Below are 16,115 nucleotides of genomic sequence, written 5' to 3'. Positions count from 1 at the left end.
CATCATTTTTCCTAGCTCCAGGCTTGGTTCACCTTCCCTTCTCTTCTGTTACTGACCACGAAAAGGAGTCACTGCAGTGTTCCTGTAGCTGCAGAACAGATAGACTTTTTTTTTCTGATTCACTACAGTTAGTATTAAACTCAGGAAAAGGGTACTAAGTTGTGAGAATTCAGGCAGGGAATTGGATCATAAGAAACAAGCATACCAGTAATAAGAAAGACTGCTCCTTGTGAAGGAGAGAGAGCATCTGAAGGGAGAGGGACAAAAAGACTGCAAGTATGAGGAGAGGAAAGATGACTGGAAGTGAAATGAGATGTGAGGAGGGGAAGCTTACTAAAGATGTAAAGCATTTTCAATCAGTTTTAATCATATAATCATTACATGGTATGCAAACCCACCTCTCTTTTTATCCTCCTGTTAATATTAATTTATCGTGATAGTCCATCGTCTCTTCTAATGCCATGTTCTGTCAAAAATTCCTAACCTCAGCCATAGTCTTATAACTATTTCTGAGACAAATGAAGAGAAAGTTGGTCTTATCATTATTATTGTTATTATTCCTACTATGACACCAAATAGCACCAGTTTACCTCTGCACTTGGTATTCATTTATATCAGAAGCTTGACAGCCCATCGAAAATGAACAGTTCTGTTTATATCACACTGGTATTAGTACTAACTGCATCATACAAATTTAATTGGATCTCGTGTACTGCAGTGCTATAAAAGATGTTGTCCTCTGTTAGTGATGAAATTTTCAAAGGGCTTTTCCAGTGTTTGTTGGTTGTGTAAAATGATTGCAGAATCATCTTTCTAACTTACATAAAATACTATTGGATTTTTTTGCCGCCAGGAAAGCAGAAACTTAGGATCACTGTTTTCATCTATGTACTTTTTTTTTCCCTTCCCTTCCCTTCCCTTCCCTTCCCTTCCCTTCCCTTCCCTTCCCTTCCCTTCCCTTCCCTTCCCTTCCCTTCCCTTCCCTTCCCTTCCCTTCCCTTCCCTTCCCTTCCCTTCCCTTCCCTTCCCTTCCCTTCCCTTCCCTTCCCTTCCCTTCCCTTCCCTTCCCTTCCCTTCCCTTCCCTTCCCTTCCCTTCCCTTCCCTTCCCTTCCCTTCCCTTCCCTTCCCTTCCCTTCCCTTCCCTTCCCTTCCCTTCCCTTCCCTTCCCCCTAACCCCCTCCCTCTCCCCCCTCCTCCTCTTTTTTTCCCCAGATATCCAACTGCCAAAGGAAGATGAGATTCCAGTACCTGTGACTTCCAGCTCCCCAGTTAAGAACACTGGGGAGAATACTGATCATGCCATCGAACAGGAAGAGAAGATGAAAGAGGAGCCTTTAACTATCTCAGAACTGGTATACAATCCCCGTGCCAGCTTGCTGCCCACTCCAGTTGATGATGAGGTTGACATGCTCTTTGATACCTGTCCTCGAGCAGAGAATGAGAAAGATGATACAGATTCATTTGAGGAACTGGAAGCAGATGAAAATGCCTTTATGATTGCAGAAGAAGAAGAGCTGAAGGAAGCCCGAAGAGCGCTTAGGTGGAGCTATGACTTTCTAATGGGCAACATAGAGGTGAATGCTTTCGTGAAGAGTTTCTCCAGACTTCTCCTTGTAGGCCTTGGACTGTTGTTGCTTGTGTTCCCCCTTCTCCTTGTTCTCTTGGAGTCAGACCTGCAGATCTCTTTTCTCCATGAAATCCGTCAGACACCAGAGTTTCAGCAGTTTCATATTGAATACTACTGCCCACTTAGGCAGTGGGTGGCTTGCAAAATAAACTTCATTTCTGACATGCTGGGCTTTTAAACTTTAAAGAAATAATTATACAACTAAGGGCTATATTCAAAATTTCAGTTAGTGCCAGCTTTTCATAATGCCCCTGTGGCCATCAGTAGGTAGCTGACTTCATGTTCAGTTATTATCAGACTTTTGGGGATCTTAAGTTTCCTTTGCCCACTTATATTGCTCTTTTAGTTACAGGTTTATAAACTCACCTTTCAGTAACTTAGAAGAACCTTTATTTTAATTGCATTTCAGTTTTTCTGCTTACTTATTACATTATACAAGATGGGGTAATGATCTTAATCATCCTTAACTGCAGAATCCATTAAATGTAATGAAACTGGAAGAAAAACTTTTTTGAATATACTCCTTAGTGCAGCAATCTCTTCTAAACAATGCCTATGCCTATACAAGCAATGTTTATGCTGGGGTTTTGGTTTTGGTTTGTTGTTTTCTGTTTGTTTGTTGTTGTTTTTTTTTTTTTACATTTTTATGTGTTTAAAATATTTTGGTAAATTTTTAGCAAAAGATAACTTCTGATGTTATTTAAATGTACAGATTAGTAAGAATAATGCACAAGAACATGAAGTTTATTTTTAGTGTTTTAGCAATTATTTGTTTTTAAACTACTGGCTGGAGAATGAATGAGATTAAAATAGCTCTGTAGGAGAGACAGCAGTTTGGGAAATATATAGAAAGTTCACTCAGGTTCAGTAGGGGCTGCCTGGGGGAGATAAAATGACACCAAGTTTTCAGAAGAATTTCTGAAAGGCTTAGTTGTAAAGTTTAGGGAAGAGAGCAGAATTGAAAGTAATGATCCTTCCTGTTATGTCAGTATCAGTGCTTTAGAAAGTCTCTATATGATTGTCCAGGTATGTTTTGGAAAAGAGTGAGTCTTCAGTCTAAATGTAGATTATTGTACATAACTTGGAGGAAGACAATAGTAAGTAGGGGAAAAAAGAAAGAAAAAAAAAAAAGAAAAAAAGCCAAAATCCTACCTAAATCAGTAGATGAGTGACCTACTTTGAAAAAAAATGATAGAGAATAAACATATATGCATTTTTAAAAGCAAAGCTTTAGACTGTACAGTTGACATGAAAGTATTCTACTGACTCACAGTCAAAGGATTATCCTCAATGCCCTTTATTACTAATCTCCAAGACAACATATTTTCTGTGTGTACTGATATGCTTCCTTTTACATATAGCAGCATACCCACCCTCTTTCCCTATTAGTGTAATCCCGGTTACAGGACTTAATGCTGTTTCATGTAAGATGAATTTGTATATCTAGTTATTCCAGTATTGCTTAGAGAACATGCTTAAGTAAAACCTTGTCAATAGCTGAGAGCATCTGAAGGCCCTCAGATGTACCAGAGAGGTTCTATCTAAAAAGAGAAAGCTTTTATTGATTTTATTTCCCTTGATCTTAGAACAGATGTATTCCATATTTAAAGTCGAGGGAACTCTGATTTCAACCTCAGAGTCTTTTTCTTGCTTAGAGATCTATGAACGGAAGACGTATGTGAGATGGTTTTATTAAGATATACATTTAATATATTGTAACCACATCTCTTAATTCCTACTGAATAAACTCCTTTATTTTCAGTATCAGAGAATTGGCTTGGCTTTCTCACATAAGCCTTTAGAAGTGTCTAGTTTGAAAATGGCAGTTTCCTTACAAGACTTCTTTCCTTTCTAAATTTCTCCAGTTTGAAAGGGTGAGACAGTTACAGGGTTCAGGAGTTCCTTTTCTCAGTGGAAAGCTTTCTGATTGCTACTCATTTCCCAAGCAACAAAGAAAGGCTGAAGTGAATTTCTCTTGTCTTTTTCCCTGGCAATCTGTTCAATGGAAGAATCATTATGGATTACTTCTTTGATGAGGATTTCATCTTGTGCTACTTGTAGCTAAATGATATTTTCCTATGAGGTAATAGTCATTCAGCCCAGTAGAAATGGAGAGTAAACTAAAGTAGATATTGGGTCTTAACAGGAAATAATTCACTGATGCCGTTTTGAAAAAAAAAGGTATCAGAAAAGGTGTTGTGTGTGGTGAAAACTGTAAGAGCTGGTGTCCTGCTGGACTAATGGGACAAGATTCCATGCAGGCTCCCATTTGAGTCTGACAATTGCATTAAAAAATAAATAAGTAAAATCCTGTGCTCTAAAATATAATCTTGTCCTTGTAAATTATAGCGCACAAGAAGTGGGAGTATTGTTTCGCTTGATTTAACTCTATCAGAACATGATTGAGTTGCATGAGAAAGTAATCTCAGAGAATGTGCAGTGTAGTGAGGTCTTACGTAGGGTTAAATGCAAGAGTATACGTGCACATGTACTTACCTTTGCTACCTATGTGCATACATCCAGGCCTGGCCTTCTAAAAATCTTCCTTTTCTTTCCATCGTTCTCTAGATATCAGTGTAATTTAAATGAAAGTCACGAGAGTCCTCTAACATTGAAGGCCAGGAGTACCTAATGCTCTCAGAAGCATATAGCTGGGGATACTCAGACAGAGTAGCAGTCTAGCATTTTCTTGGTGAGGATGACAGCTGGATTATGGAGTATCTGTAGGTACAGTATTGTGCATTCCTGTCTGTGCTTGGACTATATTGTAAAATGTTATGTACTTGAAATCTATTTTGTGGTTTGTCTAACATTTATAAACACAACTCTGGGAAGAATTAAATATGGTTTTATTTCATTGGAGACTGGGGGGATAATATATCTGTAACTCGAGCCTTATCTTTGTACAGTGAATTTCACATTTCTATGTCAACATCCTGATTGTTTTGTATGTTGATATGATGGCAGGAATCCCTAATAAAAATACACTGGAGAAAAACTTTCTGCAGTTACGACAGTTCTTATGATGAAAGATGTTTTGCTTGGAACACTTTCTGTTGAGAATTAGTTGGTGCAAGAAATAATATTTGTGTATCCACTAAATAAAATTGCTATGCAGAGAATAGAAATCGAAGAGTCTGGTTTTAAAGTTGGACCCAGGCAATTGACATATACGTATGCAACCCTGTGGTAGGCAGATCTGACTAGAGCATTGCACAAACAAACCTGCACAGCTTTTGGATGGAGCTTGCTTACATTTAGAAGTTTTTTTAGCTCAGACATTGCAAAAGTATCTGATAAAAAGTGTGTAGTCTGCATAGAAGCAACAACTAAGAGGTGTGAGCAACAGGAACACTATTTTGAGAAGATAAATCAGAACCTAAGACAATTTTTTGAGCACGTTAAAAATGTAGACACAAATATGCCCGCACTCTACATAAAGCACTGAAATTTAAGTGGATTTGAACTGCAGAGAGCCAAGACTACAGAATACAGACAGACCTATTTATTCAGTTGGATGTAGGTTGTAACTGCTTTCAAGAGGTTGCTTTCTAGCTTTAACCTATGAAAAATGCAGCATGTCCACCTGTTCACGTGCTTACTTGGATTCTAAGTGCTTAGCACAATTTATGAAAACAGTTCATGTAGATAGGGCAGAAATTCAGCGGTTGTCATAAACTCATCACATTTCAGTGGCTTGTAATTTGACAGACTAAAATTTAAATCTTCTATTAAAATTACAAGTCACTGAAATGCCATCCCAATTGTGCTCTGGACAAAATCTGGAGCTAATGGTTGGTTACTGTAGATAACTGTTAGCATTTGACAATACACATGTTGGCCAAATGGGAGATCACAAGCACTGGAATGCAAGAAATAGCTAAAAGTCAAGGTATGTTTCTTGAAATTTCATTTAAATCCCTTTTGCTCAGTCGCAAAAGGTGAAGAGAATATTAAGCTAATTTGCTTAAATGGACAAGAAATTGAGGTGGATTAGGTTATATCTCTTTGGTTGTAGAATAATTAGCTATATTGACTGAATAGGACACATAATGCTGTAAAGAGTTGTATACACAAGAATAGGGAAGCCTCTCAACTAGAACCCTACATATCCTATTAAGAATCTGTGGTCAAGATGTGTATTACATACACATCTAAAATATTTTCTGATTTTCAGTATTATGGATAATAATAATCTTCTAATGCAAAATTTCAAAAGGGACTGGCAGGTATTTTTTCACTAACTGTCAGCACTGTGAATCTGATAATGAAAACTAAAATGTCACCTGCTGTGTCCAGTAGATTTCTCAGATGAAATCTTCTTTCACATTCTTCTGCATTTTGCTGTGTAACAAGATAGATAAACCTTATGAATAGGAAGAATGGACTTGCAGCCAAATCCAAAAAGGATCTGAGCACAAAGTCTGCCTGAACCTTGTTTTTGGCATCTAAGCCAACAGATATAATCCTCACACAGAAGTTCTAAAACCACTAAAAATGCCAATCTCAGCAACATAGTCATGTACAATCACCTCACAACACCCACCTGTCCTTTTTTTGCCTGATGGCTTGCAGCATGTCAGTTGTAGGCCCTGGTTTGCCCACAAGGAACAGTAGCAAAAAAAAAAAGATTTCAGGGTTGTCAATGCTGTTATGAACAGCCATGAAAATAAAGTAAATGTCAACTGCTGCTGAAAAATAGATTTGAGTCAGCTTTGCATCATAGCTGCCTACCTGTTCTAGTCATTTCAACCTACTGCTTTTTTGGACTAGACCTACTGTTAAAGCCTGAGTTGTGTTTTCATCGGGCAGCCCATCAGAAATATTGCCAACACTATATGGCCTTTGAGACTGTTAGTTCTGTCCTCACGGTTTTCTCCATCTAAGGTGGATGGGAAGTCCTCTGCCCTTCTCTTCATTCCCCTTCTCCCCCCTGAAGCTGCTTTCCTGAGAAGTTATTTTGGAACCAAATAACTGAGTCCTGAGCTCAGGTGAGGCCTGCTCTACCTCCTCAAGGCAGGCTGCATCCCTCAGTGGCACATGCAGACCCAGGCAGTGCCTTCTGTGGGTGCACTTTGGTACTGGGCCTGGCTGACAGCAGCCCCTCACCTGTAGGTCACAACCACCAGGTCTGAAATGGCTGCCTTGAAACTGCCTGTGCCTTGAGGCAGCAGGGCCATCCCAGCCTCTGGAATACTGCTTCTTGCAGTGGAGTTCCTTGACAATAGGACAGGCAAAATCTGTGTGTTCACGAGGCTATTTTCATTCTTCTCGTCATTTACAAATAACAGCCATTACACTGAAACAGTTCCAAAAGCAATCTGGCAGCTTTTGAGAAATTCTCATTTCTTTTTCCATCCTTTTTGATTATGAGCTGCTTTAGCTTATAATTCCATAGACCTGTAAAATATGGACAACTGATTCCTGAATACTGCATACTGAACAATTATTTTCCATGATGCGTTACAGATGCATTTAATGTCCTTATGTATTTGTTAAAAATGATAGAATTATAGAATGGCTTGGTTTGAAAGGGACCTCAAAGATCACCCAGTTCCAACCCTCTGCCATGGGTAGGGCTGCCCCTACCAGCTCAAGCTGCCCAGGGACCTGTCCAACCTGGCCTTGAACACCTCCAGGAATGAGCCACCCCCAGCTTCTCTGGGAAACTTGTGCCAGTTCCTCACTGCCCTCTGAGTAAAATACTTCCTCCTTATATCTAACCTAAATCAACCTTATTTTCATTTAAGGCTTGTCCTGTCATTATCACACCATATTAAAAGTTGGCCTCTCACCTGTTTATAAGCTCCTTTCAAGTACTGGAAGGGCACAGTGAGGATTCCCCTTACCCTTCTCTTTTCCAGAGTGAACAAGACAAGCTCCTTCAGCTTTTCTTAATAATGAACATTTTCCATCTCCCTGATCATCTTTATGGCCTTTCTCTGGACACACTTCAATTCTAATTTTACAATTAATCCCATTATGTTTCTGTGATAGCAGTCTGATCATAGTTTTCTAAGTGCACCATGGTTTCCAACTCCTTCAGGTTATTTCCATGCAGTGGTGTAGAGGCACTTCTATACCAATCCTATATACAGCAATTTTAATTAAGTGCTCAGCTCCCAAGTTGACTACAAGAGAAAAGAGGGAAAAATATGTTAGTTAACACTATGATAAGCTACAAGCTGGATATACTTCAGAAATGCAGACTCTTCTTGTTGTTTTGAGTTCCTTCACATCGTCTATATCCAGTTTCCTGCTGGATGTTCTTAACGTGTTAAACCAATGGAATGGTGACAGCATGGTAGATTAAGCCTGTTGAAAATGCTGAAGCTTATCAGACAGGAAAAGCTGTTTTGGTAGTACTGCATTGGACTGAAGAAAAAAAATCAACAAACAGATAACTAAAGTTGTAAGGAAGTATTGCAAAATATCACCAGATATTCTGGTGTTGGTTGTGACAAAAGTAATCATGGTCTCCTGCATCCGCTTAATTGCTGTTATGATGAAACACTGCTAACTTAGAATTGCAATTTGAGGCTTTATGTAACAATTTTAATCACCTTCCAGAAAAGAAACGATGATGATAAAGGCATAAAAGTCCTACTCAGTAGCACTGTCATTCAATTCTCTGACAACTTTAAAGTAACATATGAAACACAATCATCCCAAAGAAATCCAGCACCACCATCTGACTTACACTTTATTGTTCCTAATCAATTATCTTATTGTTAAGCTGAATGTATATATATATATATAAAAGTGACTTAACTAACTTTGATTTTTTTCTTCTCATTCAGGCCACAGAAATTACTGGAAGTCATATATTACTCATATAGAGTAATATCCTAACTCAGTTTATTGTAAATGTTTGTTCTGTCACAGATCACTGTAAGGAAGCAAGATATTTTATTTATTTGTGTCTATCCTTTCTGTTCCAAACTGATGACTAGGTAGATTACAACAACACAGGTGCTCTAAATATCTAATTCACACACTGCAATTGCTTGTTTGCCTCTAGATGGAAATCTTACATCTAATTTCTCTGAAATAATGGTAAAGCAATAACATTTCAGATTTTTAGTACTAACCACATTTTTATAAATGTGGGTTTTTATTTCTAGAAACTTAAATCTATTTTGTCTTTAGCCTTTCCAACCTCGTTCCTGGTTGCTCTGGCGATGTTTCCGTGTTCTTCCAGGTTACCTGTGCTTGCAGGGCTCTGTAGGGGTGCTTTTTGTGTTTGAATGTGTTTATTCACACAGGCTTCTTGGCATTTTTGCCTGATGCCCTCATAATTGTGGAGGTGATCTGTGAAGATTAACCAGCTTCCTTGGGCCTCCAGAGCTTTATTTCTTCATGTCCAGAACTGTGATCTTGACCTCCTGTCTGCCCTCAGAAGCTTGAACTCAACCATTTTTTGATCACGACAGCCTTTGTCCTCCACACTTCCCACAGACCCCTCATTTTTGTTATAGAACAAAGTTCAGCACATCACCTAATTGGCTTTGCTACCACTTGAAGAGGATTATTATCACTACATTACAGGAATTTCAAAGGTTGCTTATACCTTGCTGTGTTGTCCCTCCCACAGATACAGTGGTAAGGTCACAATGTCCCCTCTCTGAGGCCAGTAAATATGAGTCTTCTATCATCTGCCTGTAGAGGGTCTCATCTGCTTGTTCTGTCTGATCAAGTCACCTGTGATAAACCCTTCTACAGTGTCACCTATTCCCGTCTTCCTTTTAATCCACAAGCTCTCAGATGGCTCCTCATCCATCCCCACGCTGAGCTCCATGCGCTCAGAGGCTCCCTTGGATAGATGGCAACACACCATACTAATCTCTTCTTACCAAAGAGCCTCTACCCAAAGGACATTAACAAGTTCCTATCGGGCCTGAAACTGGCACATAATCTGTTATGGCACATAGAGAGAGGGAAGTCAGTAAGACATTCTGGGAACTGTCGGTTAAGCTACAGTTTATAAAGAACCTTTGCTAAGAAACTGTTGCCTATTACTTGAATTCTGAACTTAAGCAAGATTTCTCGAGGATTAAGAGCCATCTTTACCTCCTGTGGTGCTACGGAGGAGAAACGGGAAGTGAGCGAGTGTACAAGATTTGTAGACTGATGGTTTCATTACATGAGGTTAAAAAAAAATTAAATAAATAAAAAGACTGTTTCCGAGCGCTCTCTTGTGGCGCTACAGAAAAGTACAGAAAAATTGGTGGAAAGGTTTTCTCGGAATTGCATTTTGTGTTTCTCGTTGTTAATTGTTGACTATACTAAGAACGTTTTTTGCAAGTAGGTTTTATTGATGCGTTTGGAATTTTAAGTGTAGATCTTTAAAGTTTTTCCATTCTGGGAATATATATGTATCTCGCACTGTAGCACATTAGGCAACCTGTAGATCACCAGGAAAGCTTTGTCTGTGATGGGATGGAAACAAACTCCTTTTAAGTCCTCCTCTGGCTTGATGTGGTTGCATGAATCTGCACTTTCCACCTCTTTACACCAAGTTCAGCTTTGGTTATACCTCAACCCTACTTGTAAATGACAAAAATGCATTAGACAATTGTGTCTGGCTGATACTGCTATCCTGAGTGAATGCAGCTAGGCACAGGTCTCCTTTAGTCCAAATGCATTCGCTCACTTTATTCCCTCCTAGTCCAATGTTTTTTTACTTCCTTTCTCCCAGATGCAAAGTAGAGGTGCAAAGCAGCACTGCAGGGCTCTAAGTGTCCCAGAGATTAGTGGAGGCTTTAGTCGCTCACTGCTACATCACAGAAGTAGCATTTACTCAGGCCTAATAACTTCTGATGTGCATTATCCTCATAGATTGATCCAAAAGGTCAAAATAGCACATAGTGCTATATTTCTATGTAGGTATCTATTTTTCAGCAGTGTGTAGTAGGAAAGGAAGATTCAAGTTGGAAAATTTGGCATGGATTAAGATGGTGCCAGGGAGAATAAATGGAAAATGAAGGAAGAATAAAGAAGGCAAAGCAGTTATATTGTTGGTTTTTAGCATAATGACAAACTAAAATACTTCTTTTATGGGGTGTTTATTTATTTATTCATTTTCTCGCAAAAAGAACAATCACCAGAGTGAGAACAGAGCCTTGCAGTGTGGAGCAGCGTGTTCTTCTAGTCAATTTGGTATGAAAAGTTCCTGTCAGTTCAGGTGATCTTCACTGGAACTGTGGAAGTACCTCTGCTGTGCTTCTCCAAGTGGCCTAAATTAGAAGTGATCACCTTCTTTAACTCATATGGCTGCTGTCTTCAGTATTATGGGAAAATTATAATTTACTTTTTTTTTCCTACCTGTTGCTCCCTGAAGAAACCTTTAAGTGATTAACAAAACAAAACAAACAAACAAACAAAAATCAACCGTAAATGGAAGAAAGTTAATCAGAGAGCAGAAGAGAGCAGAAAAGTGTGGAGACCTTTCCTGAGATCAGACAAGGACAGTGGTCCACACAGCTTATACAAGCATACTACAAAACAATACACCATTCTGATCTCCAAGTGGTCTCCAAAATTAAAAGCATGGTACTGTTTGATCTTTTTTTTGATCTTACTTTTTTTTTAAATATAGATAATATTTGTTTTTGTTCTTTTTTAGCATTAAATAATACCTCTTAGTAGTAAAAACTAAGACTTTTATTTGAGTCAGAGAACTTTGGGTTTAATCATCATTTTAGGAGGAAAAGAAATAAAAGAATATTTGAGAATTATATTTGGAGAAGGCAGGTATGGAATAAAAAACATGGGAGAGGCTTACTTTGAAAATCATTAAGAGGTGATAACCTGAAAAACAGGTTTCTGAGATTAGTTAGTATTAAAAAATATAGGATAATTTTCTCACCAGATCAGATAGTGTTTGCAAGATAAAACTAACTTCCGTGTTCTTGGATGTTGTTCTGTGCACGTAGGATTTGTATGTTTATGTTATTAGCAATATTATTGTTATTATTTTAATTGAAGATAAATGAGTATGGTTTGCATTTCTTGCTGAGCCAGTTAAGATTTTGGGTGAATTACTTGGTTGCTTTTCTTGTATCTACCAAATGAGATAATGTATATCAGCCGCAGAGTCAATATCAGAAAGGTAGGAGTGTACAATTTTAGTTAGAAAATTATCCTTGGTGTGTGCTGAGAATATCAAGTGATTGGATCTTAAGAGAATTGTGTGGAAAAGAAATTTTGGCTGTGGAATAAGATAAAAAAATAGTTCAAAGAAGTTTCAGATCAAGAAGATCTGTTTTTCCTACCTTTGCTGTCTGTCAGCGACATCTCTTATTTCATTCTGTATCTTACTTACATGACTTATGGCTATAGGTACCAGTTGTCATCTCTGCTGTGTTTTACAATATTTTACAAAATCTTATGATATTTAATTTATTAAGCATATAATTTGCTCTCTTTTTTATTGTAGATGTGATCCACACTTTGTAAATATTAGAGATTCTTTTCCATGTTGCAGTGATGGATGCAAATTTGATTTGACTGTCTTTCTGACTGGCTTGTAATGCTTCATGCTGCCTGTGCTGCTGGCATCAGATGGGCTGTGTGGATTCACACCACTGACTTTGCTGATGTGGAAGTAGTTCCTGAGGCCAGTAAGCATGCAAGAACACTTTGTTTAATCAGAGGCTGAGCAAAAGAGTAGTTTTTTTACTGACTGGTTTGATAGCTGAGCTATTCTTCATGAATGAAGTAGCCAAACTACTGGGAAAAAAAAAAAAGTAGCCAAGCTGGAATATCTGTGTCACTAGTGAAGTCAGCCTACCCTTACCTTTAATTGGATGAATGATACTATATGGCCTGTAAGTACTGACTAGACTTATTTGTGATCTGCTTAATATGACTCAGTCTGTCTTGGTGAGTTACTTGGGCAAGAGACTTAGATCAGTATGGGCACAGAAGTCTAAGGATATACAATGATTTCACTTAAATGCCATTATGAACTCACTGTAGTGGCCTTAAGCCAGGTTTTGAAGAATCTGGCTTGCCTTGAATGTAACTCTGTTAATTTTACCATGGGAGAATTTTTTCCAATAGCAACCTCTGAAATAATTTATCAGTTATATTAAGTTGGAGAATTGAACTTTTGAATCACAAGTCCACTCTTAGATACGCTTTCAATTTGATTGCTTTGCTTCTCCATTTTTATTCAGTTTGAAAATTGTGGTCAATTACCTTTTAGGGTATTGCCTTTTTTTCCCCCTGAAATAAAAAATAAATTAAAAAAAGTAGCTATACAGAATCAGAAAATCATTTAGTTTGGAAAACATCCTCAGGATCAACAAGTTCAACCATCCATGTGGACTACTGAACCCAAACACTGAAACATGACATTTAGAGTCATGTCCAGATGTCTCAAGTATCGCCAGGGATGGTGTCTCCTTTGCTTTCATGTTAGCTTATTCCAATGTTTAACTACTCTGACAATGAAGAAATTCTTAGTATTCTATCTAGTCTTCTTCTGATGCTTGAGGGCATTTCCTTGTGTCCTACTACTTGTCACCTGAGAAAACATACAGACATTCTCCTTGCTGCAGCCTCTTTAAAGGTAGTTGTAGGGAGTGATGAGGTCTCTTCCCAACCTTCTCTAGCCCAAATCAAACAATCCCAGTGTCTTGAACTGCTCCTAATAAATGGGGTTTCTTCTTTTCTCAGCTTTTATTATAAAAGCAATGATGCTTTTATTTGCACACACTCAAGCAACCTAATATCCTGTTTACAGTGAGGGGCCCAAAACTGAACACAGTACTTAGGATGTGGTCTTAGCAGTGCCAAGTGCAGCAGCGCAGTCATTTCCTCAGCCCAGCTGGTCATACTATTTCTAAGGCAGGTTAGAGTGCCATCGGCCTTCTTGACCACCTGAGTACACGGCAGCTCTCATCTCAAAAGTTGCTTGACTCTTTCTGCAGAGTTTATATGAACATTTTTTCCTTCCTGATCTTCTGAAGATCAACCAAGTTGGTCTTCTCTGCTGCTGGTTTGATGTTTATTGCATTGCCACAGCCTGCTCCTGCGTTTCTAAAATTTCCTTCCTGAAAATTGTGCAGCTTTCCTAGACTGCATTTTCTTTAGAGCTTCCTCCCAGGGTACTCTGTCATCCAGGTTTCTAAACGGGCTGAAGTCTGACCTTTGGAAATTCAAACGCTTTAAATTAAATATCACCTAATATTTACTTTTCATATATACTTTTGGCCGCACTTCATCCAGGGAAGACAAGTCAGGAAGACAAAGAAGATGCAGGTAATGAAGGCATGATGTTACAAAGAAAATTACATTACCCTCATAAATCAAGTATTAACAAGAATTTTTGGTAGTAGGGAAAGCAGTGATTGTTCTGAGAATGATTCAATTTAGCACAAAGTGATCAAACTACAGTTGTCAGAACATACTTTCGTGACACTCTACAGTGAGCTGGATGACTACAGTATACACATTATTTGTGTTTCCATCTGTTGTAATTGTATCCATAAATGATACAAGATAAGCCCTTTATTGTTTGTGTACTGTAAAGCTTCCATAGTGTCTATGGAAAATTTTTGTTCAAAGTTCTCAGAACTTCATTTAATTTTGATTAGCAAGCAGCCTAATATTTAAGACAATGAATAGAAATAATAATATATTTTGTATTTGAAATATAAAACTTGTACAATTAAATAGCAGAGGTTGTTTAGAATGGATCTGACTAGCACTTATACTAGACATAAAAGTAATGTAAAATAGGTTTAAAATGAGATAAAGGGTGACATAGTCATGAACGAAAATCAAGTCTCCTGAAGGGAAATGGCATGAGAAAAAAATATTTAGAAAGTAGTTGAGGAAAAAAAAATTGAAAAATTGCACACGTAACAGTTACTATTCTTTATTTTTATTTTTGTAATTTCAAATGTAAATAAGTCCCTTACAGCCCCAGTAGATGGGATGCAAGCAGGCAGGCTGAGCCTTTCTGGGCTAGTGTTTTTTGAATCTTCCTGTGTTCAAGTGAGCACTAGAATTGTCTGAGATATTTCCCTTGGCAAGGTGCTTGTCTGCATCATTGTCAACCCTCATATTGCCCACCCAAAGCCCCACAAAGGCTGTCAAACCAACGGATTTCTTTCAGTCTGCCACCTCAGCTGTGAATTTGCATACATCATAAATCTCTCAGACTGAACCTGGGACAGATAACTTGGTGGTCCTCTGGGCTTGTACTCAATTAGTCATGGTTATTTTCCTTTTATTTTCAGTAGTGTAATTGGGAGATTGGAGACTTAAATACATGAGCTGGTCTTTCCTTTCTCTTTCTTTCAACATTTGCCTGATTTCCTTATTTAGGGAATGATCGTGTTCCGCATGAACTCACTGATACAATTTTCCTCACCTTCTAGAATGTGTTTTCACAAGGGGCTTTAAGAAATGTCATCATATTATGGAAATATGGGGTATGGAAGGGACCTCTGGAGATTATCGAGCCCAAATCCCTGCTTAAGCATGTTCCCTGCAGCAGATCATGCAAGTAGGCACCCAGGTGGTCTTGAATATCTCCAGAGAAGGAGACTTCACAACCTCTCTGATCAACCTGTTCTAATGCTCCACCACTGTGACAGTGAAGAAGATCTTCCTTGTAATAACATGAAACTTCTAAGAGCTAATGCTCTTGTACTAGTGGTTAGGAGCCAGCGCTCTCAGCGTCAAAGCCCAGGTTCGATTACCCAATGGGGAATATCCAGAACAGAATGCAGCTAGAGCATTAACTCTTTAAATCCCAATACACTACATATTGTTATGATGTGGAATATCAATAATATAACAAAAATCATGAAACGATAACACTGTGTTACTGTTTCTGCTGTATGGGCAGAATAGAGTGTGAGCTTGGAGATATGACAACGTGCGCATTTGTGAGGCAGAGGAGATCCTTGCTTTGCCTGATTTTTGGCTAGAGGCTGAACCAAGGCTGCTGAGATGAGTTTCTTGTATGAAGTTCTTGTTTGCGCAGATGTTATCATCTGGTGACTGAAGTAATGCAAATAGTCCTTTGTCAGTATCTTTTCATTGCTCTTGGGCAGAATACATTCTGAGTAGTAAAACGGTACTGCTCACTAGTTTGCTGGAGAGATATGAGGCCAGAGATTACTGTCCCACTCCTTGCCATGGAGAAGGACTCTTGCCTTAGTTTTTCTCCTCACTTTATGTAAGATTCAGATAAAAAAAAAACATGTTTTTCCACAAAATGGAGATAAAAGCTTATTGTCATTCTTAAAACCATACACAATACTATATATTTTGAATATAAAATATATAAAATAGAATTCTATAGGAAAATAACAAAAACCAGCAACAAAAGTAATTTGAAATATGAATGCATTTTATTTTTGAGAATTTTAGAATTTTTTATTGGAAGTTTTGTCAAAATGAAACATTTTTGCAAAAGCGTATTTTTACTAAATTATCAATTTGAGTGGAAAGCTGCTCTCCCAAAAT

The 16,115-nt window shown here is 38.1% G+C and overlaps 1 protein-coding gene across 1 annotated transcript in view; it reads left to right on the top strand.

Moving 5' to 3' along the window:
* FRMD3 (FERM domain containing 3) overlaps positions 1-2,906 on the top strand; it is a 139,113-nt gene extending 136,207 nt beyond the window's left edge. The window contains exon 14 of the mRNA XM_065745643.1: positions 1,214-2,906. Within this exon, the coding sequence (XP_065601715.1) occupies positions 1,214-1,806 (593 nt within the window). The 3' untranslated portion in view covers positions 1,807-2,906. The remainder of the gene's footprint in view (positions 1-1,213) is intronic.
* The last annotated feature ends 13,209 nt before the right edge of the window (positions 2,907-16,115 follow it).

The sequence above is a fragment of the Cyrtonyx montezumae genome, unplaced genomic scaffold, assembly GCF_038088225.1.
Source record: "Cyrtonyx montezumae isolate F1298 unplaced genomic scaffold, pur_monq_1.0 scaffold_36, whole genome shotgun sequence".
Lineage (NCBI taxonomy): Eukaryota > Metazoa > Chordata > Aves > Galliformes > Odontophoridae > Cyrtonyx > Cyrtonyx montezumae.
The sequence above is the reverse complement of the archived record's forward strand: the minus strand, read 5'-3'. Positions and strand labels throughout refer to the sequence as shown.